At 39.8% G+C, this 22,858-nt stretch overlaps 1 protein-coding gene across 2 annotated transcripts in view; it reads left to right on the top strand.

The window, feature by feature from the left end:
* LOC131035091 (DNA-3-methyladenine glycosylase) overlaps nt 1-19,423 on the top strand; it is a 79,779-nt gene extending 60,356 nt beyond the window's left edge. Inside the window, exons 5-7 of one of the 2 annotated variants that reach the window (XM_057966727.2) lie at nt 18,603-18,660; nt 18,790-18,991; nt 19,109-19,423. In XM_057966727.2, the coding sequence (XP_057822710.1) occupies nt 18,603-18,660; nt 18,790-18,974 (243 nt within the window). In that variant the 3' untranslated portion in view covers nt 18,975-18,991; nt 19,109-19,423. Of the gene's footprint in view, nt 1-18,602; nt 18,661-18,789 lie in introns of both variants that reach the window. The other variant, XM_057966726.2, reaches the window with a different exon arrangement.
* Nucleotides 19,424-22,858: the final 3,435 nt, after the last annotated feature.

The raw sequence follows: 22,858 nt of genomic DNA, 5'->3' as shown, positions 1-22,858 counted from the left end.
GAAATCCTGGGGACAATGACAGTAACGGTTGGTGCTGAAGGCAGATAGATTTCAAATAAAACTAGTTCCTACTCAGCTAGAGATAAACTCACAACTCAATAGGAATAGTGCAAGCTTCAAGGGGAAGTAAAATATTTTCAGACCATAAACATTCATTTGGATACCCAATTTTGGCACAATCCAGAACAGACACTCATAGTTGAACTAAGAGCAACAATAGGCTCAAACTAACCATGCACAAAGACCTATAGTCAGCAAGCCTCCAATGGTATGAGCCTGAAATCAAATCAAATACCCTCATAGGACCGTTGGACCTTAATTAGCTAGATGAAGAGAAACCGTGCAAACAAGTTAGGGCAAATGGCAAGACACATATTTCAATGCTTTATTCATCTATTCCAACTGTCATTACAATTAATATTTGTCGAACAATCCTACTCTATTCTAATTCTACTTCTAAGTATTGCTACTAAAATCTAACCCCCTTTAATGAAAGAGGCATTGACCTCTTATAGATTTTACATTTTGAATCAATGACTAGTATTCCATCCATCCAATGGCTTTGATTTGCCTTCTAGAAGTCCTAACAGCTCTTTGTTTAATGATCTCAACAATCATCAACCACCTTTTCAGCTACCTTCAACTGTTTTCAATTAATCCTACTAGAAGACAAAATTTCACAGGGCCCAAGGCACAAAAAGGTGAATTTGGTAGCTGGGAAACAACTAACTTGTGGCCCCCTTTTGAATTGCATTAAACGAGGCCCACAAGTAGTCATTTTACAATAAAGCAATTGCTTTTACTATCTGTCCTCTTGTTGTGACCTTTTCCACACATCGCCCCATTGCTAATGGGGACCCTCTCTTTTCCTGCTTTCTAGGGTTGTTGTTAGTGTCCTATGGCCTTCCGCTTTAGTTTTACCAAGCCTTGCCTAGTTTTGAGTAGTTCAAGCCTTAAGGATTGAAAGTTAGTTTTTGCAAACCAAGTGATTCTAGAGTCAGGACATCGTCAGAGTGCTTAGAAAGGTCAAAGGATGAAGATCGCAATTGATCTGGACGAATTTGGACAACTTTCTATTTTTAGAAAGTTCACTTTTTTGATTTTTCCTATTTTTTAGGAAGTTTCATTTTTGGCATTTTTAGCCCAATCCCTGGTATGGCTATTTTTAGAAAGTTTTCCCTATTTTTTAGGGAGGTCTGCTTCTGCTTTTCCAGAATGGGAATCTAGGGTTTGCACCAATCCCACTCACCTGCTTCGATCGGGACCTAAAATTTCTAAGTTTTGACCTAAAAAGTCAGTTCCCTACATTTTAGGGATCGTACTGCTTTAGATGGTTTACCTAAATATGGATTTCAAATTTGAAGTTAATCTGGTTAAATTTGGTTAAAATGTGAAATTTTCCAAATTTTTTCTAATTATGGCTAATGGATAAGTTTGAGTGTCATGACAGGTGTGCAGAAAGTCCGCCCAAGCAAAGATTCGCCATGTTGGAGGAATGACCAAGATTCTCTATGTTAGAGGTGCTTCAAAAGTCTGCCAGGCTTGAGGAGGTAGGCCAAAAGTCTGCCCAAGATGGAAGGGACACCAAGGGAGAGCCTTCAAAACTCCGCCCTGCCTTGTGGAGTGAGAGAAGTCCGCCATGTAGGAGCCTTAACAAAACTCCACCATGCTTGAAGAGCTGGGTCAAAAGTCCGCCTTGGTGGAGGTAACACTAAACTCCGCCCTTGGAGAAGGAAGTTGAAACTTCGCCTGGTTTGAGTCCCCATCAAAGTTTTCTAAAGGGGAGAGACTTCAAGAGTCCGCCATAGGTTAAGGAGACTAAGAAGAGGGAGCTCAAAACTCCGCCCTCCTTGGTGCCACCTCTAAACTCCGCCTTGGTTGAGTCATCACCAAAGACCGCCCAAGGGAGAGTCTTCCAAACCCTGCCATGTCTTGAAGACCCTACAAAGTCCGCTCTCCTTGGGGTCACTTCAAAGGTCTGCCATGCATGTTGAAGGAGATGCCTTCAAACTCCGCCCTCCAAGCAAGTTGCCAAGCCTTCAAAGTCCGCCTTGGTGGAGGTAACACCAAAGTCCGCCCTATGTAGGAGCCTTCATGAAACTCCACCCTAGGAAATGTTCAGAGGTCTGCCGTGCTTAGGGTAGGCCCAGCAAAAGTCCGCCATGCCTTAGTAGCCCTTGGTGTTGGAGGTAAGTCCGCCTTAGCAAACAAGGAGATAGAGGAAGACAAAACTCCGCCCAAGGTGCTAAGTATGATGATGAAGACCTGCTCAAAACTCCACCCAATGCCTTAAAAAGGTTGTAAGAGATGGTTAAGAAAGCTCGCCATGCATGTTGGAAAGGCCATGAAGAGAGGCCATAAAAGTCCGCCCAAGGTTGTAAGAGATGTTCAAAAGAGTCCACCCTTGGTGTCCTTCAAACTCCGCCATACCTTGGGAAGTCTCCAAAAGTCCGCTCAAACATGAAGGTCAAACAAAGTCAATAAGTTTGGAGTGATGTCATCAAAATCTTTGAAGCAATTCGAACTTAAAGACCAAGATAGAAAGCTTTCCTTTGGAAGGGAATATTGGAAGATGGCTAAAGATTTCAAACTTAAAGACCAAGATAGAAAGTTTTTTTTGAAAGGGAATATTGGAAGATTGCCAAAGATTTCGAACTTGTAGCCAAATTAGAAACTTTTGGAAGATATTTTTCTACGAACTTGGAAAGATAACAACACTTTCCTAAAGAGTGAAGTTAAAATTGGAAACATGAGTTGGACGATTTTAAGTATTTCTAATTGAAGATTCAACTTTCTTTACAAATACTTCGTTGTAACTTCATTTCTACACTAAGAAGTTCTAAGTTATTAAGGAGAGCATAGTAAGGTATTTTCAGATTGGAGTTCATCTATAGGAATTTCGACATTGCTTACTATTTACCAAGCTTTTTTGGCAGAAGTTTCACAGATTTTAAGAAAAGACAACCAGTATAAGGAAGAATTGTTGAATCCTTCCTGAATTTTCTGAGTATTTTTGAGAAATTTCCAGCCTTACTTCCATCTATTCGAAGGTGAAATTGAATTCATGGTGCAGATTTATGTATTTTCTGAGTATTTTTCAGAATTGGAGGAATGATGCTTAGTAGATTTATTCGAATTTTTATAAGGAAGTTTTTGAAGTTATAACACTTGGTGTTAATTTACGATCACCACCATCCTTGAGATTGAACGGTTTTTCAAAATGAAATTTCAGTTTTTATGGCTAAGTATGAGAATAAAATGGAATTTTCAAAACACTTAGCCATTTCGCAGCCCCCTTTTGTCAATTTATGAATTAATTTCTAACTTCTAGCTTCATTGTCTGTTTGTAGATCCTAGGCATGATGAAATTCGAAGTGGACAAAGACGCCCCTCTGGAGTCAAAGATGACTTCAAAATGGAAAAATGTTAGTGACACCAACCTCAGACACATCAATCTAAGGGAATTTAAGAAGCGAATGTTTGGTCTGGACAAGCTTGTGTCTACCACCATTGCACGAAAGATGATGAAGAGTGGCATCGTGCATGTTGCTGGCTTCCTCCCCACCATGCAATGCAATGAGTTAGTAGTTGAATGCGCTAAACATTACAACCCCACCAGTAAAGATATTGTTGCACCTGATGGAAGGGTGCTGGCGAACATTAGTGATGAGGCTGTCAGAGAGGCCTTCCGGATCCCAGAGTATCACAACATGGTGTATGTAACGAAGGACGAAGCTAAGAGCATGTATCAGGACCAGTTGGTGGAATATGATGCCATAGTCAACCATTCCTGGCTGGACAAGCCAAGGAAGAGCGCCTCCAAACTTCAAAGGAAGAGCCCGGTGAGGGCGTACTTCAAGGAGGACATTGGGGACATGATCGTTCTACTCAACAGAATAATGGGAAATCCTCAAGGTGCCCCATTCGAACCTTGGATGTATTATTTCATTAATGAAATAATGAATGGAGTAAAAATGATAGACTGGGCCAGGATGATTAGCGACAACCTAGACAGCCAGCTGAGGAACCTAGAGGCGAATAGGACCTTCTTCATGAGTTCGTACTTGTTTTATTCCTTGGCCAGGACCTACAGATACAGAGGCCTCACTTGCAGAGGAGAAGTAGGGAACAAAGAGAACCAATTCCCAGTCTATGATTGCTATCCCCAGCTCCACATGGAAGAAAAATTCCATTTCAAAAGAGTGAATGATACCTTCCTCATGCACGCCACGCGAACACTACAAGGTGGACTGCACCAGAGACTCTCTCAAGAGTCTATGAACTTCATCAGTCGATTCGGGTATTGGTATATCCAATATCCAAAGTTCACTTACCTTAGAATTCAGGGATTATCTGGGCCTCCATACAAGCTTCCAGCTTACCTTACCAACCGAGTGGTGTTGCTCGAGGTTGTAAGGCAATTGGAGGAATATATGGTGATTCAAAGGGATAAACAAAAGAAGGTAGGGACTTCCTCTCTTACAATTGGTAATGGGCTGGAGACATGTCCATTGTCACAAGCTGCTGCAACTGCTGAGAAGGAGCTGGCCTGGTATCCCTTTTATCAGTACAAGGCAAGAAGGAATTTTGATCCATTCCACCGAATAAAGAAGGTTGAAGGAAGGACATTTTGAGCACAGGCCTGATCTAGAAGATTATTGGGCTAACGCAGCCGATAGTTTCGAAGTCAGGAGGAGATTTTGGTCGAGAATTCCTTTGAGCATGGTAAGAGCAACAAAGGTATTCAGAGTAGCTGACCAAGTAGAGGATAGCCTTGAGCTTCAGCAGTCGGGCTTCGAAAAAATGAAGAATGAACCACTGGTTTTGATAGATTGGACGGAGGGAGAAAAGTCAGATCTAGCTGACCTCATGAGGACAGTGGTTGAGTATTCTAGGTGGTGGACATCGAAAAGGACAAAGCAATTAAAGTCCAAAGGTGTAACCTTGACTTACGAATTGATGGGAGTGGATGATTCTTTGCCCTCCAATCCTTGTACTTCCGCAGGTAATGCTCGGAATCCAGAAAGTGTTGGGTCCCGGAAGAGGAAGGAGTTAGTTGGGAGCTCTGTAAAAGTCATAGAAAAAAAAAATTGTAGGGGAAAGAAGGGAGTCTAGCGAAGGCCAGTCCATTCTAAGTGCCGCTTCTATCGTACCTGATCAGAATGCAGTTGAGGAATAGGAGATGAACATCTGCATGGTTAATGATGAAGAGAGAATGCCTTCTCCTTCGGTTGAGGAAGTAATGAAGGAAGTTGTCCAAAGTTTGGACAAAGAGCAAATTGAAACGCCTACATCTCCCATAGTCTTAGATGGCATAGCTGCAAACCCAGGAGGGACAGATGATGGATTTGATCAGAATACTGTAGAGCAATCAACTATCCTGGATTGGCTAAGGGAAAGAATAAAGGCTAAGGTCCCCAAGGAGGCCTGTTCCGAAGAAATCACAGTAGCATTCCTGGAGAAGGTGAATGAGCCAATTATAGCTAAACCACCCAAGCACGCCAGAAAGTTTTCTCTGATTCAACGAGACAGTGCAGGATTCAGGACAGTCCAGATAGCGGTGCCTAGAGAAGGAAAAACTAGGGACAATGTCGTCGCAGATGATTACAAGATCACCACCATAGAGCTAGGTAAGCCCACCCAGGACCAAGAGGTCCAGTATTTCGATGACTCTTGTAACACTCTGAAGACAAGTTTGGCCCATGAGAAAGAAAAGAGGAAAAAGGTTGAAGAAGAAAACCAACAGTGGAGAAAGTATGTTCTCCATCTTACCAGACCACTTAACCATGAGATACCGGTTACCCCTCCATAGTCTCTTCAGCAGGAATCGATGAAGGATTATGAGGACATGAAGGGCTCATTCACACAAGCCAAGGAGTGGATTTCAGACGCTTCAGCGCGTGCTGACATACTGGTAGAAAATTTAGTGTCAGCACACGAGTCGGCCTCTTCGTTGATCAATCGTATCCAAGATCTAGCTATTAATTGGGAGGATGTGGAGGAAATTCAGGATGAAATACTCCTGCATCTGAAGGTTATCCGAGGTTTGTCGAACAGAAGCCTAGTGGATGCAGGTATCATACAGGCCGGAGATAGGTACGACTTCAGCACATGGTACTATGCCTTGGTCACTCGGATTGAAGTTTTGAAGAAATCCGAGAGCAAGTGCTTTGAGACAGAGGAAAGTGTGAGGGAGATCCTGAGCAAAGTATTTCATGTAGCATCTAAGATCTGGAAGAAAGAAAGTATAAGGGAGAAGCATTTACAGGCTGAAAACCTGAGAGCCAGGATTCGGTCAAGCTTCTTCAAGGATTCAGGGATGATTGACAAAGGCAATCTCTCGAAGATTGCAAACTTTCTCTTCATCGATGAAAATTTTCTTGCCCAAGCGGTTGAATGGGAAAGCATCCTCGCCACATGTACTGATGATGTGGACATCATCGACTTCCAGATTGGCAATTTGCCAAGTGTCACCATAGAGGAGGTCAAGCTTATTGTGTCCAGGTACATCGAATCTGCGAAAGAGGAAAGTGGACGCTCACCTTAGTGAGATTAGCAACTATGCCATGTGTCACTTTCTTATTCATTCAAGCTGATAGTGTTTTGGGAAACCCAAATTAGGGTTTATATCTATCAACCTTGGCCCTTGATCACTGTTTGATCTCATCTGTTCGTTTATTTTGAAAAATTATATAGGGTTGCCTCCTCTCATTTGGAGAGTGTGAGGTTTTTGATGTATTGTTGCGTAAGGTCATTTCCGAATAATATATTGCATGTGCGCTTGCTTTGTAATCCCTATTGTTTGAATGATTTGCATGGTTTCAATTTCCTCAACACTTAGTTAAAATTAATCTATATTTGCTTTCATTGTTTTTTAATTTGAATGAAGGATTTGATAAGTGTCAATTGATGGTGTATCTCCGCTCATACTTTTGGTGAATGGATGATTTCCATTTTACTGTGCAAAGTTAGTCTGAGCCCATCCCCTGTGCATCCCAACATCTCGATCATAAGCACAACCCATTGAAGATTGCACCGGCTTTGTGTAGTTGTCCCTAGTGTGGCGAAGCAAGGTTTGGTTTCTCGAGAGCACCCAATTGATACCGTCTCTGGAGTTCGTAGGATTAGATTAGCCTTCTTGAACCCGATCTCTTTTCTCCTTTCTTTTGAAAGTCTAAACCCCGAAAATCCCCCCCCCCCAAAAAAGAAGAGCCTAAAATTGCTAAATCCATCTAAGTCTAGCAGTTCAAGACATTTGTTAATGCAAGTCCCCCTTGAGATTTTCAGCATACACTACTCAAGAAGCTATTTCACTAAAGTCGCTTCTTCGCACACATAGACCTTGGAATCAGTAGTGATTTTTTAGGAGAGGATAGAGTGCCTTTGGGTATCCTATCCTAATGTTTGGTAGATGATAAAACAGACACCAACATAAAATGGCGCTAGGAGGGCTTGATCACTATCAAGTCTTAAACAACTGAACTCGAATTTGTATTTGCATAAGTCGTTCACAACTTTTTGTTTACCCTTCTCCCACGCACCTACATAAAATGGCGCTAGGAGGGGCTTGATCACTATCAAAACCTGAACAACTGAAGTAGATATGATGCGGCATGGTATTGCTGCATGAATTCCCATTCAATCTGCCTCTTGAACAACCTGAACAAGGACTAAATCAATCGTACATTGTAGATCAGTTACGAACACTTGCTTGGAAATCAAAAGTAAATCATTCTCAGTTCAAACAAGTGAGTCACATCATTACCAAGGAAGAAGAAAGGGGTCAGTTAATAGAGACTGTGATCAAAGAGAATCTAGAGAGACAAAGGATTTCTACTCTTCACAAGCAAGTTCTTAAAGAAATCTGACAATTTTCCTCCACCAATATGAGAAGAAATGGGCTTGCCCATCACTCCTCCTGAACTAGGAAGAGATCTTGAACCAGTGATACAACCAAACTTGAGTTTCAACGATGAACAAGAAAATATCATCACTGAGCTATATAGCTTGGCCTGGTCTGTGAAAAGAAATTATCCTGACTGGTGTCGAATGTGCTTCATCCTCGAAGAAGAAGAAGAAATTGCCAACCACATTAACGCACAAAATCAGCAAGAACAACAAGAAGTCAATCCAGCTCCTGAACCTGTCCCCGCACTATCCCAACAAGAATAGACGCTACGCTGGATCGCATAAGTTCTTTCTCCCCACATAAATTTTAGAGAATCCTCAGATCAGCACAGAGTTCATCCAAGGAATTTGTGGAGTTAGAACGACCCACAAGATCTAAACAAAAGAGGGTAGTTTCACCAAAGGAAGGAGAAAGTCAAGCAAAAGAAGGTAGGCCAGAAGAGGAAGATATTCCTGAGCTATTTCAAACCCCCGCTGCACAAGTCACAAGCACTCTGCCTTCAGTATCCCTTCCGTCAATTACCCAACAAGTTCAACCAGTAGTTTCCCAAACAAACGTCTCGATGGCGTGGCGTCCAACCAATGCGTCCCTTATGGTTTTTACAGCCTACAATGCAATGCCAAAGAGCCCTGAGCACTTTTGTTCTAAGTTTCATAGTTGTGACCTAAGCCGCTCAATTGATGAACATATCAAGATTTTTGAAGATCTTCTACATAATAGAGATATCCAACATGAGGATGTGGCTTGTAGATTGTTTCCTTACACCTTTGACAAAGAAGCCTCTCATTGGTATATCCACCTGCCAACCGACTCTATCTATAACTGGCAAGAAATGAAAGATATTTTCTTGGAAAAATTCAGATCGCCAATTTCTCCATCTAAATTATATAGACAGTTTGTGGAAATAAGAAGGCAAGAGCATGAGCCTATTAGCACCTTCAATAATAGATTCCACAAGGCTTATACAAGGCTAAGAGATCCCTACAATTTGAATAATGTTGCAGCATTGCCTGTTTACTATGCAGCATTAGATCGCCTCACTTCCATGTTTGTAAAAACAAAAGGCACCCCCCCAACCAATTTAAAGGAAGCCTATGCTTCAGCTATTTCAGTTAGCAATGATTTGGAAGTAGGTATTGCTACAGGACCCTTGAATTATCTGGGAAATCCCATTGCACAAGGACAGATTCAGAATATCAACAGAGCATTGTCTCAAAATACGCCGGTGATGAACCCAGTTCCCATAGCCAGTAATTAGTTGGTTCTCCATCTTGGAAATCCCGTCTCGCAAGTGCCTCCGCTGCAACCAATATATCTCCAAAATGCGACGACCTCAAGTCGAACCCCGGAGGAGAAGAAGAAATGAAGGAACTAATCAATCAAGTAAAGAAACTGTCAGCAAAGGTAACCTATTTGAAAGGCCAAAACAACCAAATATAGAGAAATTATCAAGGGAATCATCAAGGACAAGGTTCTTCTAGATACACAAGAGATGGTCAAAATTTCCAAAGAGAACCAAAACTACCAAGGGAATAATCAAAATTTCCGGAACAAAAAGCTGCAGACAATCGTCCTGCAGACAAAGTATTTCTAGCTGAAGCTGCTTTGTAAGGATGGTGTAGATTGCGTCGTACTGACCAACACTTAGAGTTACAATGCCATGAATTCCAGGTAGCAGCAGACATTTTTTCAGAGTGAGAGAAGGAATTCAGGAGCAGAAGAGGCTCCAATGACTAGATATGAGATTGTTCCTGTAACCAGGTATGACCAGGCTTTAGTCATAGAAAATGTCAGATCCCCATTCCAGAATGGCTCATCATACAGGCCCAGTTAAAGATTCCCACTTGCATTTGCTAATAGCCTCGTGGAAGCGCCACAAGGTCAAATCAAGCCTGAAGTCCAATTGGTATCAAATCAGCCAGCCACAATCAATGGCTATAACTTCCCCCCATTATATGATAGTGTTTTAGTAGAAGGCACTAGGGAAGTACAAGCATTCTGGCAGACGTCTGGAAACCAACCCCGTGTATACCAGAGGAATACTCGATATAATGAGCCTTTAACTACATCTATTCCTCCCAACAACTTTCAAACCCCACCAAATCCCAATGCCACCAATGCACCAATTTTGCCCAGGGATTCTCCTGAATATCTGCAGCAGAATGCCCAACCTAGCAGGATGAGACCCATTAATTCTCCTCAAGTTGACCAAAGGCGACCAACAATTCCCCAATCCGAACCAGTCCAAACTCAAGCAAAAGAGGGTCCCAAAGATGAGTTGAAAAGGCTAAGTTCATACGTATTAGAGGAATTCAAGAGAATAAAAGTTAGCCTGCCTTTGATTGAATTAATGAAAATTCATGAAATTAGGGAAACAATCTTTGGCAATATCACTGAAGTTGTAGAACCAAGAATCCCTCTGTCAAATGCGGTAAACAGAGGAATGGTCCATACCCTTGCTAATACCAATGTTGTATCATTTGATGCTCCACAACAATCTCCAAATTTTGTAGGCATGATACATACATCAGTTGAAAACCAGGAAAACATTACGCCAGAAGAAGTCCTTATGGACACAAACATATTTCAAGAGGAAATCCGGGCAGGTGAATCACCTCAGACCTCACAAGGAGGAGACTTTCCCCTCAAGAAGAAGGAAGAGAAACAAGAGAAGAACCAAGTAGTTTTCTATCAAGGGAAGGACGAACCTGCTCCATTCTTGTTGTCAATAAGAATATTTGGTAAAATGTTGCATAATTGCCTAGTGGACTCTGGTGCCTCCAGTAATGTAATGATAAGACTGAGGTACCTGTGATGGGAGAACTCAACAATATCCACATGCAATTGGCAGCAGACCCAAGAGTGCAAAGTTGTATCGACATTTCTGTCGTGGATATCCCAAATGGATATGGCATGTTGTTGAGTAGGGACTGGTCCAGAAGACTAATTGGATACATCTCCACTAACTTTTCCCATATGTGGTTGCCATGGAAAGGGGTTCCTAATCAAATGAAAATCGACAGTACCCCAAGGCTTAAGTTGATGATTACAGAATACAGAGAAAATAATGAAATATTGTTTCTCGAGACAGACTTAGGGTCCTATACACCTAGGGTAAATGAAGTTTTGACATTACAAGCCTCCTCCATAAGAGAAGCAATTGGAGACGAATCTGACTTCACATTAATCGACGATCCATACAAAGAGAAAAAATTGTTCAAAAGCTTCAAAGAATTCATCTGGACAAATGTATGTCAAAGGGTAGAAATGAGGAGTAAGATTCATGAACTACTGCTGACCAATTGGTGTCGGGTTCACGACACATCTCATTCAGAATTAACTTTTAAAGAATGCCACAAAGCAATCAAGGAGGTTCGTCAGATGCTTCAGCAATTTGCAGACCCTGGAAGCGATACCGAGAATAGACAAGTTCGTCAAAGGCATGAGCCTGAGCAAAGTATAGAGGTAAATATGGAGGAAGATCAACTGCAAGACCTCTGTAGGCATGCCATTGAAATACAAGCTTCATCATCTTACCGAACAATCAGACAAGAGGTTGAAGGTGAGATCAGCCAAATATTAGAAGAGTTTAACAGAAATATTATGGAAGTTCAAGCTCTATCACCTGTGCAGGAAGAAAAGGAAGAGCAAGTTCCAGTATGGTCTCAACACAGAGAACATGCATGGATCCCAAGATTTGACGGATCCTATTCCAAGAAAGGGGCAGGAGCCGGGTTCAAATTAACTAGTTCCGATGGGGAGATGTTTCTCATAGCTCGTCGACTCCAGTTTCCTTGCACAAACAATGTAGCCGAGTATGAGTCATCAGTACAAGGATTATTGTTCTCCATAAGGGGGCTAAAATTGTACAAGCCTTCGGTGATTCGGAGATAGTAGTCAAACAAGTGAGAAAGCAATATGTTTGCCACAATAAGAGACTATCCCATTATCGTAACAGGATCTAGGATCTCCTGGAGAGCTTTGATGCCTTCAACATCCAGTTAGTAGGGTGAGCAGGTAACCAGATTGCTAACACGTTAGCTCAAGCAGCCAGTTCGCTAGAACCCCTTGCTATAGAAAATATGGATCATCTGTCCATAGAGTTGTCACTAAATCCCTCAATCCCGGATACCATCACAAATTTTTCAGGTGTTTGAAGACGATGGTCGAGTCCGAGAATTTCTAACAAGCTTAGACATTCACAGCTCAAATGATTGATGATGAGGAAACAGAAGAAGCAAAAATAGATGATGATGGGATTTTAAACTTGAAAACAAATTTCATCCCTAGAGGGATGATATAGTCAGAAAGAATGTACGATCAAGACCAAATCAATGAAATAAAAGGTCAAAAGACTGATGGTGACCAATTTGAGAAAGTCAGTATGGCGACTGAAGGTGATGTTAAAATTGTGTACATAGGTAAAATCTGTACACCGGGAGAAAGGGCTGGGATAATTCAAGCTTTAGAAGAATATTCTGATGTCATAGCATGGAGCTATGAGGACCTGAGCACCTATGACAATCCCTCTCAAATAGGACAGTAGACCTTTTCGGCAACGCCAGAGGCCAGTCAACCCATTACTGGAGCCTCTTATACACCAAGAAGTTAAAAAATTGTTAATGACTAGAATCATTTTCCCAGTACGCCATTCAACTTGGGTCGCCAACTTGGTCCCAGTCAGGAAAAAGAACGGAGAAATAAGACTGTGTGTTGATTTCCGAAATTTGAACAAAGCCTTTGAAAAGGACAATTACCCCCTGCCGTCCCTTGATGAAGTTTTACAAATTGTGAATGGTTCATAGATGATGTCCTTTCTGGACGGATACTCAGGTTACAATCAAGTACTTGTTGAATATGAAGACACATTGAAAACTGCATTCACCACGAAATGGGGAACATTTGCCTACAAAAGGATGCCGTATGGGTTGATCAACACTGGAGCCACGTTTTAGAGGGCCATGGATATCGCCTTCAGAGAACTGATTGGGAGAAGTATAATCATCTACATGCATAGTCAACCACAACTTGGGGTCCTATGGTGACATAGTCTCTAGATCTATCTTGGTCACCTCTAAATATCCCCAAAGAGTGGCAAATTTTGTCAACTCAATACAAATGATGCTGGCCTCTATAGAATCATAGATTTTCTCAATGCTCTTCATGAATCCTTCCTTCACCTCAGCATCTTGTATAGGTGTAACTCTACTGGGCCTTTGCACGTACCACTTCAGGTTCAATGCATAGGCAACCATGTGTAAGGGAGTGTTGAGATTCTCCCATTTGTGATGAATGATCGATTGAATATGCTTGGTGTAGAATTGCAATGTGAGGTCCTTCTCTCATATAGAAGCCTTCATTTGATCAAGCATAACTTTGCTGTACTCAAAACTCCTCTCCAAGGTTAGTTGCATTAGCATCCCCATATCAAAATATTCTGAATGCTAGAGCAATGATGGAGGCAATATATTTTGCATCAACCCAAAAGACATCACTCTTCACCACCTCCTTCACCCTCTTCCCCTGTTGTGTCTTCGACTTAGATCACTGATTCCATTTTGCTGTCATAATTTGTTAGTTGCAGTGCCTCTTGCAACTCAGAGATACTCTCCAAGAGAACAAAGCATGATGCATACCAAGTCTCTATAGATTTCAAGAATTCCTTCTTGGAGTAGGTCCTAAAGTGTGCATGTGAACTGTGGTGGTTGCTAATAAACATCTGCACATTTTTGTAGCACCACTAACCATTGTTTTGATTCAGCTGATCATCCCCATGTCCTTGAGTGCATTATTCATGACATGCAGACAACCTTTGATAGACTGCCTCAATTAACTTTCCTGTAGCTTTGCACACATGGGCCCCATCTATCACTTCTTGCACCACAACCCTAAGGAAAGAAGGCCCCTCTGTACATGTAGCCATGATATTGATGAGTGGATGATGCCAAATGTCTGTCCACCCATCCATGACTATGCTGCATCCACTTGTGATCTAGGTACTCTTCATTTTCTCCATCAAAATATTAATCTTGGAATAATTTTTATCAAAGATTGTTGTCCTCAATTTAGTCTCCCTTGGTGACACATATGATGGTCCCATCCTTATTATCTTTCCCATAGCTTCCTTATAATAAGGAGAGTGACGCACATGGAATGGAATGCCATCAACAATTTTTTTTTTGTCAATAGCATCATTTGCCTCATCCTTTGCTTGCATGTTGAATAAATCTGCCAAGGGCTTTGAAGTTGCATACCTAGTCATCTTACGTTTCCCCTTAGGCTCTGCTGCCCCTGAACTAGATGGATTCATTGGCCTTGGACTCTGCAAAGTATAAGTAGAACTCTGTTGATCCTATATCTCAGGTTCTCTTTCACCTTTTAACATATATCTACATTTGCCTCAGATAAGAAGCAAGTGAGCATTAGTTCTAGTGATGCTACCCAACCATTCAAGTTTACATATGTTGCACTTCTACAACCTAGTGCCCCCAGTTCTCCCAGGCTTTGCTGGTACCTTACATGCAAATTGTTTTAAAGGGGACTTCGGATCAAAGGGTCCCTTGGCCCATTTTTGGAGGATTTGAGAACTGCAACTATAATTTTGACTCCAACAAGAACTTGTTTGATTGTCAGTGTCACCCCTCACTGCTTCTTTATTAGGATCATCAGATGATTCATTTTCACTTTCAATTTCTACTGCAAATCCTTGTCCCTGACTCTCATCCTCACTCATGCTGTGAGAACTCATAATGATAATGATGCAGCAAGAAACAATGATTAAAAAAATTAATTAGAAAACCTATATGCCGCTGTCATAATTTGTCAAATTAAAAATATTTTTATAGCATGCAAGCCTAAATGCTTAAGGTGTCCAATGTATTGCTAGTGATAAATTTTTCAATGAATCGTATTGATTTAGCAATTTGCAAGTACTTAAAGAAAATTAAGATGAAATTAATATGCTGCTGTCCTACAAGCATGATGTAGAAATTTGCATGCATGCAATACGTTCTAATGCCTAAAATTAATGTTTTTATCAATACCCAAAATTAATGTTTTATTAATCCTACAATGTGAAACAACGTTTTAAACTTTTTTCTAATGTTGAGAGGCAATCACAATGTACGAATAAGCATAAAGCTGCTGATAAAGTGCTACTGCTGGGCAGGGACAGTCAAACAAGGGCCAAGCAAAGTTGTAATAAAGAAGCAACAAACAAGCTTTAGAAGGCTGTAATGGCACTAGGACAGAAAACATGAAGCTCTTGGAGGTGCAAATTAATAGCACAATGAGTTATAGACACTTCTATGACCGTAGCAATGCAATTTGATGAATTTCTAGTGTGTTTGGGGGTGCCAATGCATTGGGACAGTAGTGAATAAACCTTGGAAGGCTGCAAAGTATCAAACTTCAAAGTGAACTACAAATGTGTATTATACTATTCCATTGTCGAACACTGATTTGCAAATGTTTTGTGACAAAAAGGGGCAGTTCTCTGTCTCAAACGGCAGGGTTTTTAATCATTTATAACAGCTCAAGATTTGAGACTATTTGAATGCCCACGTTGTAATCTTGAATCACTATCAGTCTCGAATCTTGATGCCCTCTTCTTCTTGCAAGAATGCCCCTCCTAGCTTGCTCGCTCTCCTTCCAGGTGAAGTGCTCTACTTCACTGATTTTGTGTAATTTGAAATGAGACCATATGTCTCTTTATAAGCTTTTTGGGAGGCCTTGGGGGTGGGAGTGGGGCCCATTGCTAATTAGGGTTAGGCTTTGCACTTATAAAACAATTTCTATTTTTATTTAAAAAACCAACTTTATGCCTTTATGCCGCGGGAGACATTGCACGTTTCTGCCAGGGTTGAGGGACATCTAGGCATCCCCTAGGCGTTTTGGGGATGTCCTAGAGTTCCCATTTCAGGCATTTTCAAATGAAACGCCCTGGAGATGTCCCTTCTCAGAGGGAAACGTCTTAGGGACAGCAGAGATTCATGGTGGAGGTGTCGGGACAATGAGGGATGCCCTCGTGGCATCCCCACGTCTTTGGGACATCCCTTTTTAAAAAACTCCACATTTTTTTTGGGAGGGGGGGTGGGTCTTTTCCCTATGGAACTATGTTATATACTCATCTCATGCTTACACATGAGTAATGAGCTTCCATTATTGTAAAATTCTGCACTTTGTAGAGTTTTGCTATCATATTGTTCTGCAATATTTTTTTCTTCAAGCTGTTACTATTCTAATGTGCTTCGTTCACCTAGATTGTGGGTCTTGTGTAATCTCATTTCCATCATAAGTGAATCTTACACACACCTTAGTGCTTCCAACATCACCCACTAGCTGGATCACTTCCAGCTCTTTATTTTTGGCAGACACCTCCGAGTCCACCGAAAGCCTTGCCATCGCCTACTTGTAGTTGTCCAAGAATTTCTCCCTCAAGTAAGATAGTGCCTCCATTTCAGCCAATTGGGCCCATGCTAGGGTGGCTTGAAATCATCATTTTGGTGGTGCCTCTCAATAAGGTGCTCTTCTCTGTTCAATATTCTGATCTCTCTAGTGAAGTTGCCCTTCTGCAGTGGCCTTGTAAATGCTAAGAATGACAACCTCATTATTAAGGTCATTGTTTTTTCTTTATACCACGTTGTCAATTGTAGAGCTGTTGATAAATTGCAACAAGTGGACCTAATGGAATGAAAACAATTTCTCTCTCTCTCTCTCTCTCTCTCTCTCTCTCTCTCTCTCTCTCTCTCTCCCCACCCCCCTTTGCCTTCATTCTAGAGTCTGCAGCCCATAATAGTACACTCAATCAGGCAAGAGCTGACAACTATAGGCTTCTGAGGCTTTGATAGGATGTAAGTTTTATTGTATGCAGTGGTGCATACATTACAAAATAGCCTTGTATATAATCAAGGAGTAAACAATTCATGGAGAAACCAAAACTCCTAACAGCTATGCCCACTAGTATGCTAATACTTGCTAACAATATTATATATATGCTAATACATCTAATATGTCTAATAAATCTTACATTACAAAGCTAGGCATGATAACCACTTTTAAGAGAATACATTCAAGATGAGTGACTAGGTATGGATTTACTTGAGCAAGTTTCGAGAGGCTTTGACAGCAAGCAAGAAAGCTCGCATCACTTAGATATGGGCCATTTATCATCTTATAGATGGATGAAGAGAATGCTTTCAAACTTTAATTTATATTGTGAAGATGAATTCAATAATCAATTGTGAGAATTTGTCTTCATGAGTCTTACAAAGAGGAGGAAGAAGAGAAACCACTACTTTCTATTGAAGAATTTTATTTGGATACACAAGGGGAGATAGAGGAGGAAATTGTGTTGCAGAAGCTGGTCAAAAATACAATAAGGCCACAAGAATTTTGGCAGGGTGGGCTCAAAGAAAAGACACCAAGACAAGTGAGGTGGTATTAAAATAGAGAGTGGGAGAGATCTTTCTAAATATCATGACGAACTAAGCTTTTGTGGGGCTAACAGTCTTCTAAGAATGGAACATATGATCCATATGGGATCAAATAACAAATACACTTAACAACTAATATTAGACAATTTTCATTGCAAAATGAGGTATTACTTGTACTGTCCCGAGACTGCCTTAGAGGCTTTTCCTCTGCAAACTGGTGATTGTAGTTACACAAGTGTATTGATGGTGAAACCTCACCTGTAGAATTGCCTGCCAAAGCAGTGGTCCTACCTGAATCTGGCAATACTGTAAAATGACTGCAAAATGATGTCTTTTTCAATTCCCAACAATTGGGGTCCTTCAGTGCATGAAAGGACAGCTCTGATGCTTGTACAAGTAAGACAAATCTCAGCTATAAAGGAATGAGTGTAGGAAGCGAAGTTTTATTGAATTCAGCTGTTTATTGATAGAAGAAGTGTAAAAGGTAGTCGAGATTTGGGAGAAGTCTAGCAGTGTTAAATACTACATGAACACTCCAATAATGTTCTTTGTAAATTGTGCAAGTTTAAGGGAGAAAATGCTTTGATCAGTTGTCACCATCAAGCCTGTTTTCCCCAAACATGAAATCTAGGTGAAATGTTTTAGGTATGGTGTAGGAATTGTAGTTGTAAATTTAGTTGTTTGTAAACAGAGGAATTTAATAGGTAGTACCGTAGTAATGAGTGAGGAGAAATGTAGTGTGATGAATTCTTGCAAGCACACTCAGATTGTGTTATTTGTAAATTGTCAAAATTAAAGAAAGGAGATATGGTGGTTCACTATCACTGCTGGGATGGTTTTCAGTGTTTCACCATCCTGAAATCCTAGGTTGAAGTTTTTTGTCTTATGGTACTGTTCTTGTATAAATTTGCTGTTATTGTCCATGTTTTACTTCCAGCAGCAAATGCACAGTATTTCAAGCATAAAGTCATAAACTATATTTTAATTCACTGGCATTTGAAATCTATTTCAAATAGGGGCAGCAATTTGCATTTACAAATCTGCTTTTAGTCTGAAACAGCATTAGCTTAAGAGATTACAGACCAATCATAAACATGCAGGATGAGCCTTGGAATGGCTCAAACTGTGACCTTCTTGGTAATATCAGTCTGTCATTGCCATTAAACTAAGCGTGGTGGACTTAATGACTTGCCGACTATTTAAGCAACTTGAATTGATTTTTATCTTGTTTTGATTATTTTTTCCTTCTATTTTGGCAGGTTGGGCAAGCATTAGGTCTTACAACAGATTGGTCAAATCATCCACTTTACACTCCTGGTGAGTTCACCTGCTTTATTAGTTTTCCCCTTTACATGTATGCACTCAAATTTTTTTATTTTTTATTTTTAATAATGCAAACAAAATAGTGAGCACAAGTAATGGTATTTGTTTGCATTATGGGTTCAGGTGGGTTGGAATTATTGGATGGACCTGCAGTCAAGAATATAGTAGTTGGGCCAAGAGTAGGGATTGAATATGCAGCTCGAGAAGATGTGGAAGCATTATGGAGATTTGCGATTGCTGGAAGTGCTTGGATAAGTGCACCACGCAACACCCTTAGACCTGCCTCTTCCAGTTCAATTTCAGAATGAAGGGTGACTACTTTTAGGTACCTCACGAATTTTTCCTCTGCCCTTTGCGTTCTGGTAAGCATTTTGATATGGATTCGGATATACGTTGTGCAACTGTCTGTGAATTTTTTCCCGTTTTTGTAATTGTATCACAGGAGAATGTGAACAACTGTTCCAAGAATGTCTAAATTTATAATCGAAGTAGTGATTATGAATTTTAGAATTTTGTATGATGCTTTCAACTTTGTATCAATTTCATCTATGAGATTGTATGGCACTGTATCAAATCCTCACAGTAGCTCTCTTTTTTTGACATTTGTAATATCTGGTGTCATGTTTATACTATTATATGAAATCCTTGTATGAAAATATCTTGGACGTGAAAGTCACTACCTTTGTAGAAACAAGCAAAATTTCTATTCTGTTCATAATCCTTACTAAATTCCAAAATGAAGAATGTCATTGACCATTGCATCGGTCTTTTTCCTTTATGCTGCAAAATCATATTAATAAATAAATAGTACATGTATGTTAAAAATATATACAATGTTAATGAGGAGGGATAGGAATGGCTGGATAGGGTTTTGAGGAAGCCATTTTTTTAAAATTTTGGGGACATTGAGGTGACTATTAAAATAATAAGGAAAAGTATTGAAAATTTAAAAAACACAAAAAAAATTTAGACAACTTAAAAGAAGCTGAATTTTTTAGTGTTACCAAAAACACTTGTTTCCAAGAACAAGGTTGTCCTAGAAACTATAACTCGTAAAATGTTGGAGAAAGTCTCAAAGCAATAAGTGTGTTGGTTCCCAAATCAACAGATCCACCAAACCCTAAAGATTAGCCACTTTCTTATACTCAAGTTCAGGGTCGGATTCGTTCAAAGAACAAGATTCAATCGATGGATTGAAATCTCTTGCACTTCTGGCTCTGCGGGACCTAAGCGGGTCTCCCTATACAATGCATTAAGGATCTAATACTTTCTACATTTAGACATTGTAATTTATAGCAAATATTTTCCAATGAAAACGTACCAAGGAAAGTCTATTTAAACTTGAATCTGGCTATATTCTCAATATTTCAACATTCACTTAGCAATTGGGAACAAACTCTAAGTTAAACCTACTCCTACAACATAAATTTAAAAGAGATTTTGATAATATGATTGATTTTGGATCCTTCCAGGGTTTGCACAAGAAAATCTATCAGCCTTGTGCCTTGTCCATTAAGCAGAGTCAAAATAAAATAACCAGTTAATAATAGCATGAACACACAATTAGTGACCCTAAATCATTTTTGCATTACAACAATAAGGCCTCTCATAGACATATAAGCAATCTACTTACAGATCCTGAAATGTAACACAATAACCCCATTATTTGGTTGAAAGCAAAATTTAATATGTTCACCACACAAACATTTATCAAAACAAGTGTGCAACAAAAATCATAAACATCCTTGACATTTCCGATTTAAAGAAAATTGCATAGAATTTAGGAGACTTAGCTATATGACACTCTCATCTTAGCTTCAAAATAACTTGTTTGCCATTATCACAAATTTGATTATATCACTTTGAAACTAAAAATTTACAAAAAAAACAAAAACTCAAAGCAGCTATCTTGTACAAACAATTACAATACTTATTGAAAAATTGAAGAATAGAACCCCTTCAATGAATGAGAAAGAGAAGAATTGAAGAAGAATCCCTAAAACTACATCTAAATGAGACACTTGGCTCCTTCATCTTCGTTTGATCTGCAACTAGAATCTGGAATCCTTTCTTCTTTCTCATCTCTGTCTTTTGATCTATATCTTTTTCTTGCAATCGACTTTGTCCTTTTTTGCCTTTGCTTTGCCTTTCTTAGTTTTCTTGTGAAAATTATCTTATACATTGGCAAAATACTTAATTGCAACTCTTTGCAACATGTTTTGATTTCACAACTCTTTTCCCTTTTTATCTGCATGTGAAAAAGGCTTAAATTGGGCAAAATTAATTCATAATATAGCTGCATTTGATTCTTTGTCTCGTTCATCCATGTGACACCTGGTAGCTTGTGAATGTTCCAACACTTTCCCTTTATTCTTTATTCCTATGAATGCGTTTCATATTTGATGGAAAATGTAATTTATTTCAGCACTTTACTTCTCACGTGAAAATACTTCACTCAATAAAAATATTTAATGCAACATTATTAAATTTTTAGAAGTGAAGACAATTTCCACTCTGTGCATACTTTGACCCTGTTACAAGTGCAGATGCCGTTGCAACAAAAGATCGACCTGTTAATGCCCGATACAACCACTAGACTTATAGAATCCATAGGAGGGGGTTAAGCCATGTCACAAACCTGAGCGCTGCGCTGCACTGCACAACACAAGGAGACCAAGGGTACACACCTTGCAACAGAAACAAGGATTTGTAATAATTCCTTCAAGGGGAAACAAAACTTGCAGCCAAAACCTATGAGAAAAGAGTCAAAGATAGACACACAAAGGAAATCCAACATGTACACCCTCAATCTATAACTGCTAGATTGAAATCTATAGCATACATCAAAAACACGGGCCGGGTGTATCTTAACTCGAGTACAAGCAAATATTGAGCAACAGTTTGGAACTTTTCAATCATTGCCTTCAACCTCATAGGCCTACTCACAATTGGGCCTCATCATTTGGCTAGTATTGTCTATATTTATTGGTGAGCAAATTCTACTATTGAACATAGCTCTTTTTGCTGCTCCAACGTATTCCTATTTTATTGGTTTAGATGTTGAAAAATGGTGCATAGAAACAAGGGAATTCCAGCTCATTTATTTCTATGGAAGATTTTGTTGGGTGTTGTTATATGATAGAGCGAATTAGGTCTTTCACAATCTTCACGACACAATCACACAACGCTTCATTTGTTTGTGCAAGAGATTATGAAATCTGCAATTTTGAAAATGTCCCTACGTAGAAAGAAAACAAGGCACACAAACCTTGCCCAAAATGTGCATTTCTCCATCGCTGTGGGTTTATCAAAAGCCTACAACCTTAAGTATTCCACGTGGGAAGCCACCCTTCAAATCTATTGTTGAAACCCATTGTTGAAACCAAAATGGGTCAGTCGAGCTTATGTTGACCTCCATCGCTCTATTGATGTGAGCCCACCTTCTCGTCCACCATGACTCTTGCTTGAACCAGACTGAGCACCAAGTTTAGGGGTTTCCCCCGCACTTCTCTGCCTCTTCTTTAGATTGCTCTAATTCCCTTGCGTGATAGTGGGGAAGGCACACTTTTGAAAAAAATAAGTTTAATTGTTACCTCACTTTTATCTCCCACAGGCCCCACCACTCATGCCTGCTATCCCACACCATGGTTGGGCTTGTTCACTTTTGATCCACATGATAGCGGGGTTGAACTTCATTGTCAAGAATATTTCATTTTCTCATCTTTGAAGCATTAATGCATGCCCTAAATTTTTTATGTGGTCCCCACCATTACCCCGCGAGCCTGTAGTCCATCTCGACCTGATTGCATTTACCTCATGGGGTAGCAGGGAAAGATTTTATGAGCTTGATTGCAAATGAACCTTAGAATTAAACCAATGAAGTTTAATTTGAGTTTCACATATTAGTCGAATAAAAAATGATTTAAAATAATCATTAACTTCATGGCTTATAAAACATTTTTTCACTTCATTGATAAGACCATTATCATTTTGTCCATATAATAAAATGAGTCATTTTGCCTTCACATACATTAAATCATAAAATGATTTAAATAATAAACATTGTTTTAAAATTAAATTGAATGGACTTTATAACACCACAACATATGTTGGGTCCCCTTGTGGGCTTGGCTAAAAAAATTTGTTCTCAAACTACTAGACCTTGAAATATTTTGAGATTGCAATTGTATGC

Source organism: Cryptomeria japonica, chromosome 3 (genome assembly GCF_030272615.1).
Source record: "Cryptomeria japonica chromosome 3, Sugi_1.0, whole genome shotgun sequence".
Taxonomy (NCBI): Eukaryota; Viridiplantae; Streptophyta; class Pinopsida; order Cupressales; family Cupressaceae; genus Cryptomeria; species Cryptomeria japonica.
The sequence above is the reverse complement of the archived record's forward strand: the minus strand, read 5'-3'. Positions and strand labels throughout refer to the sequence as shown.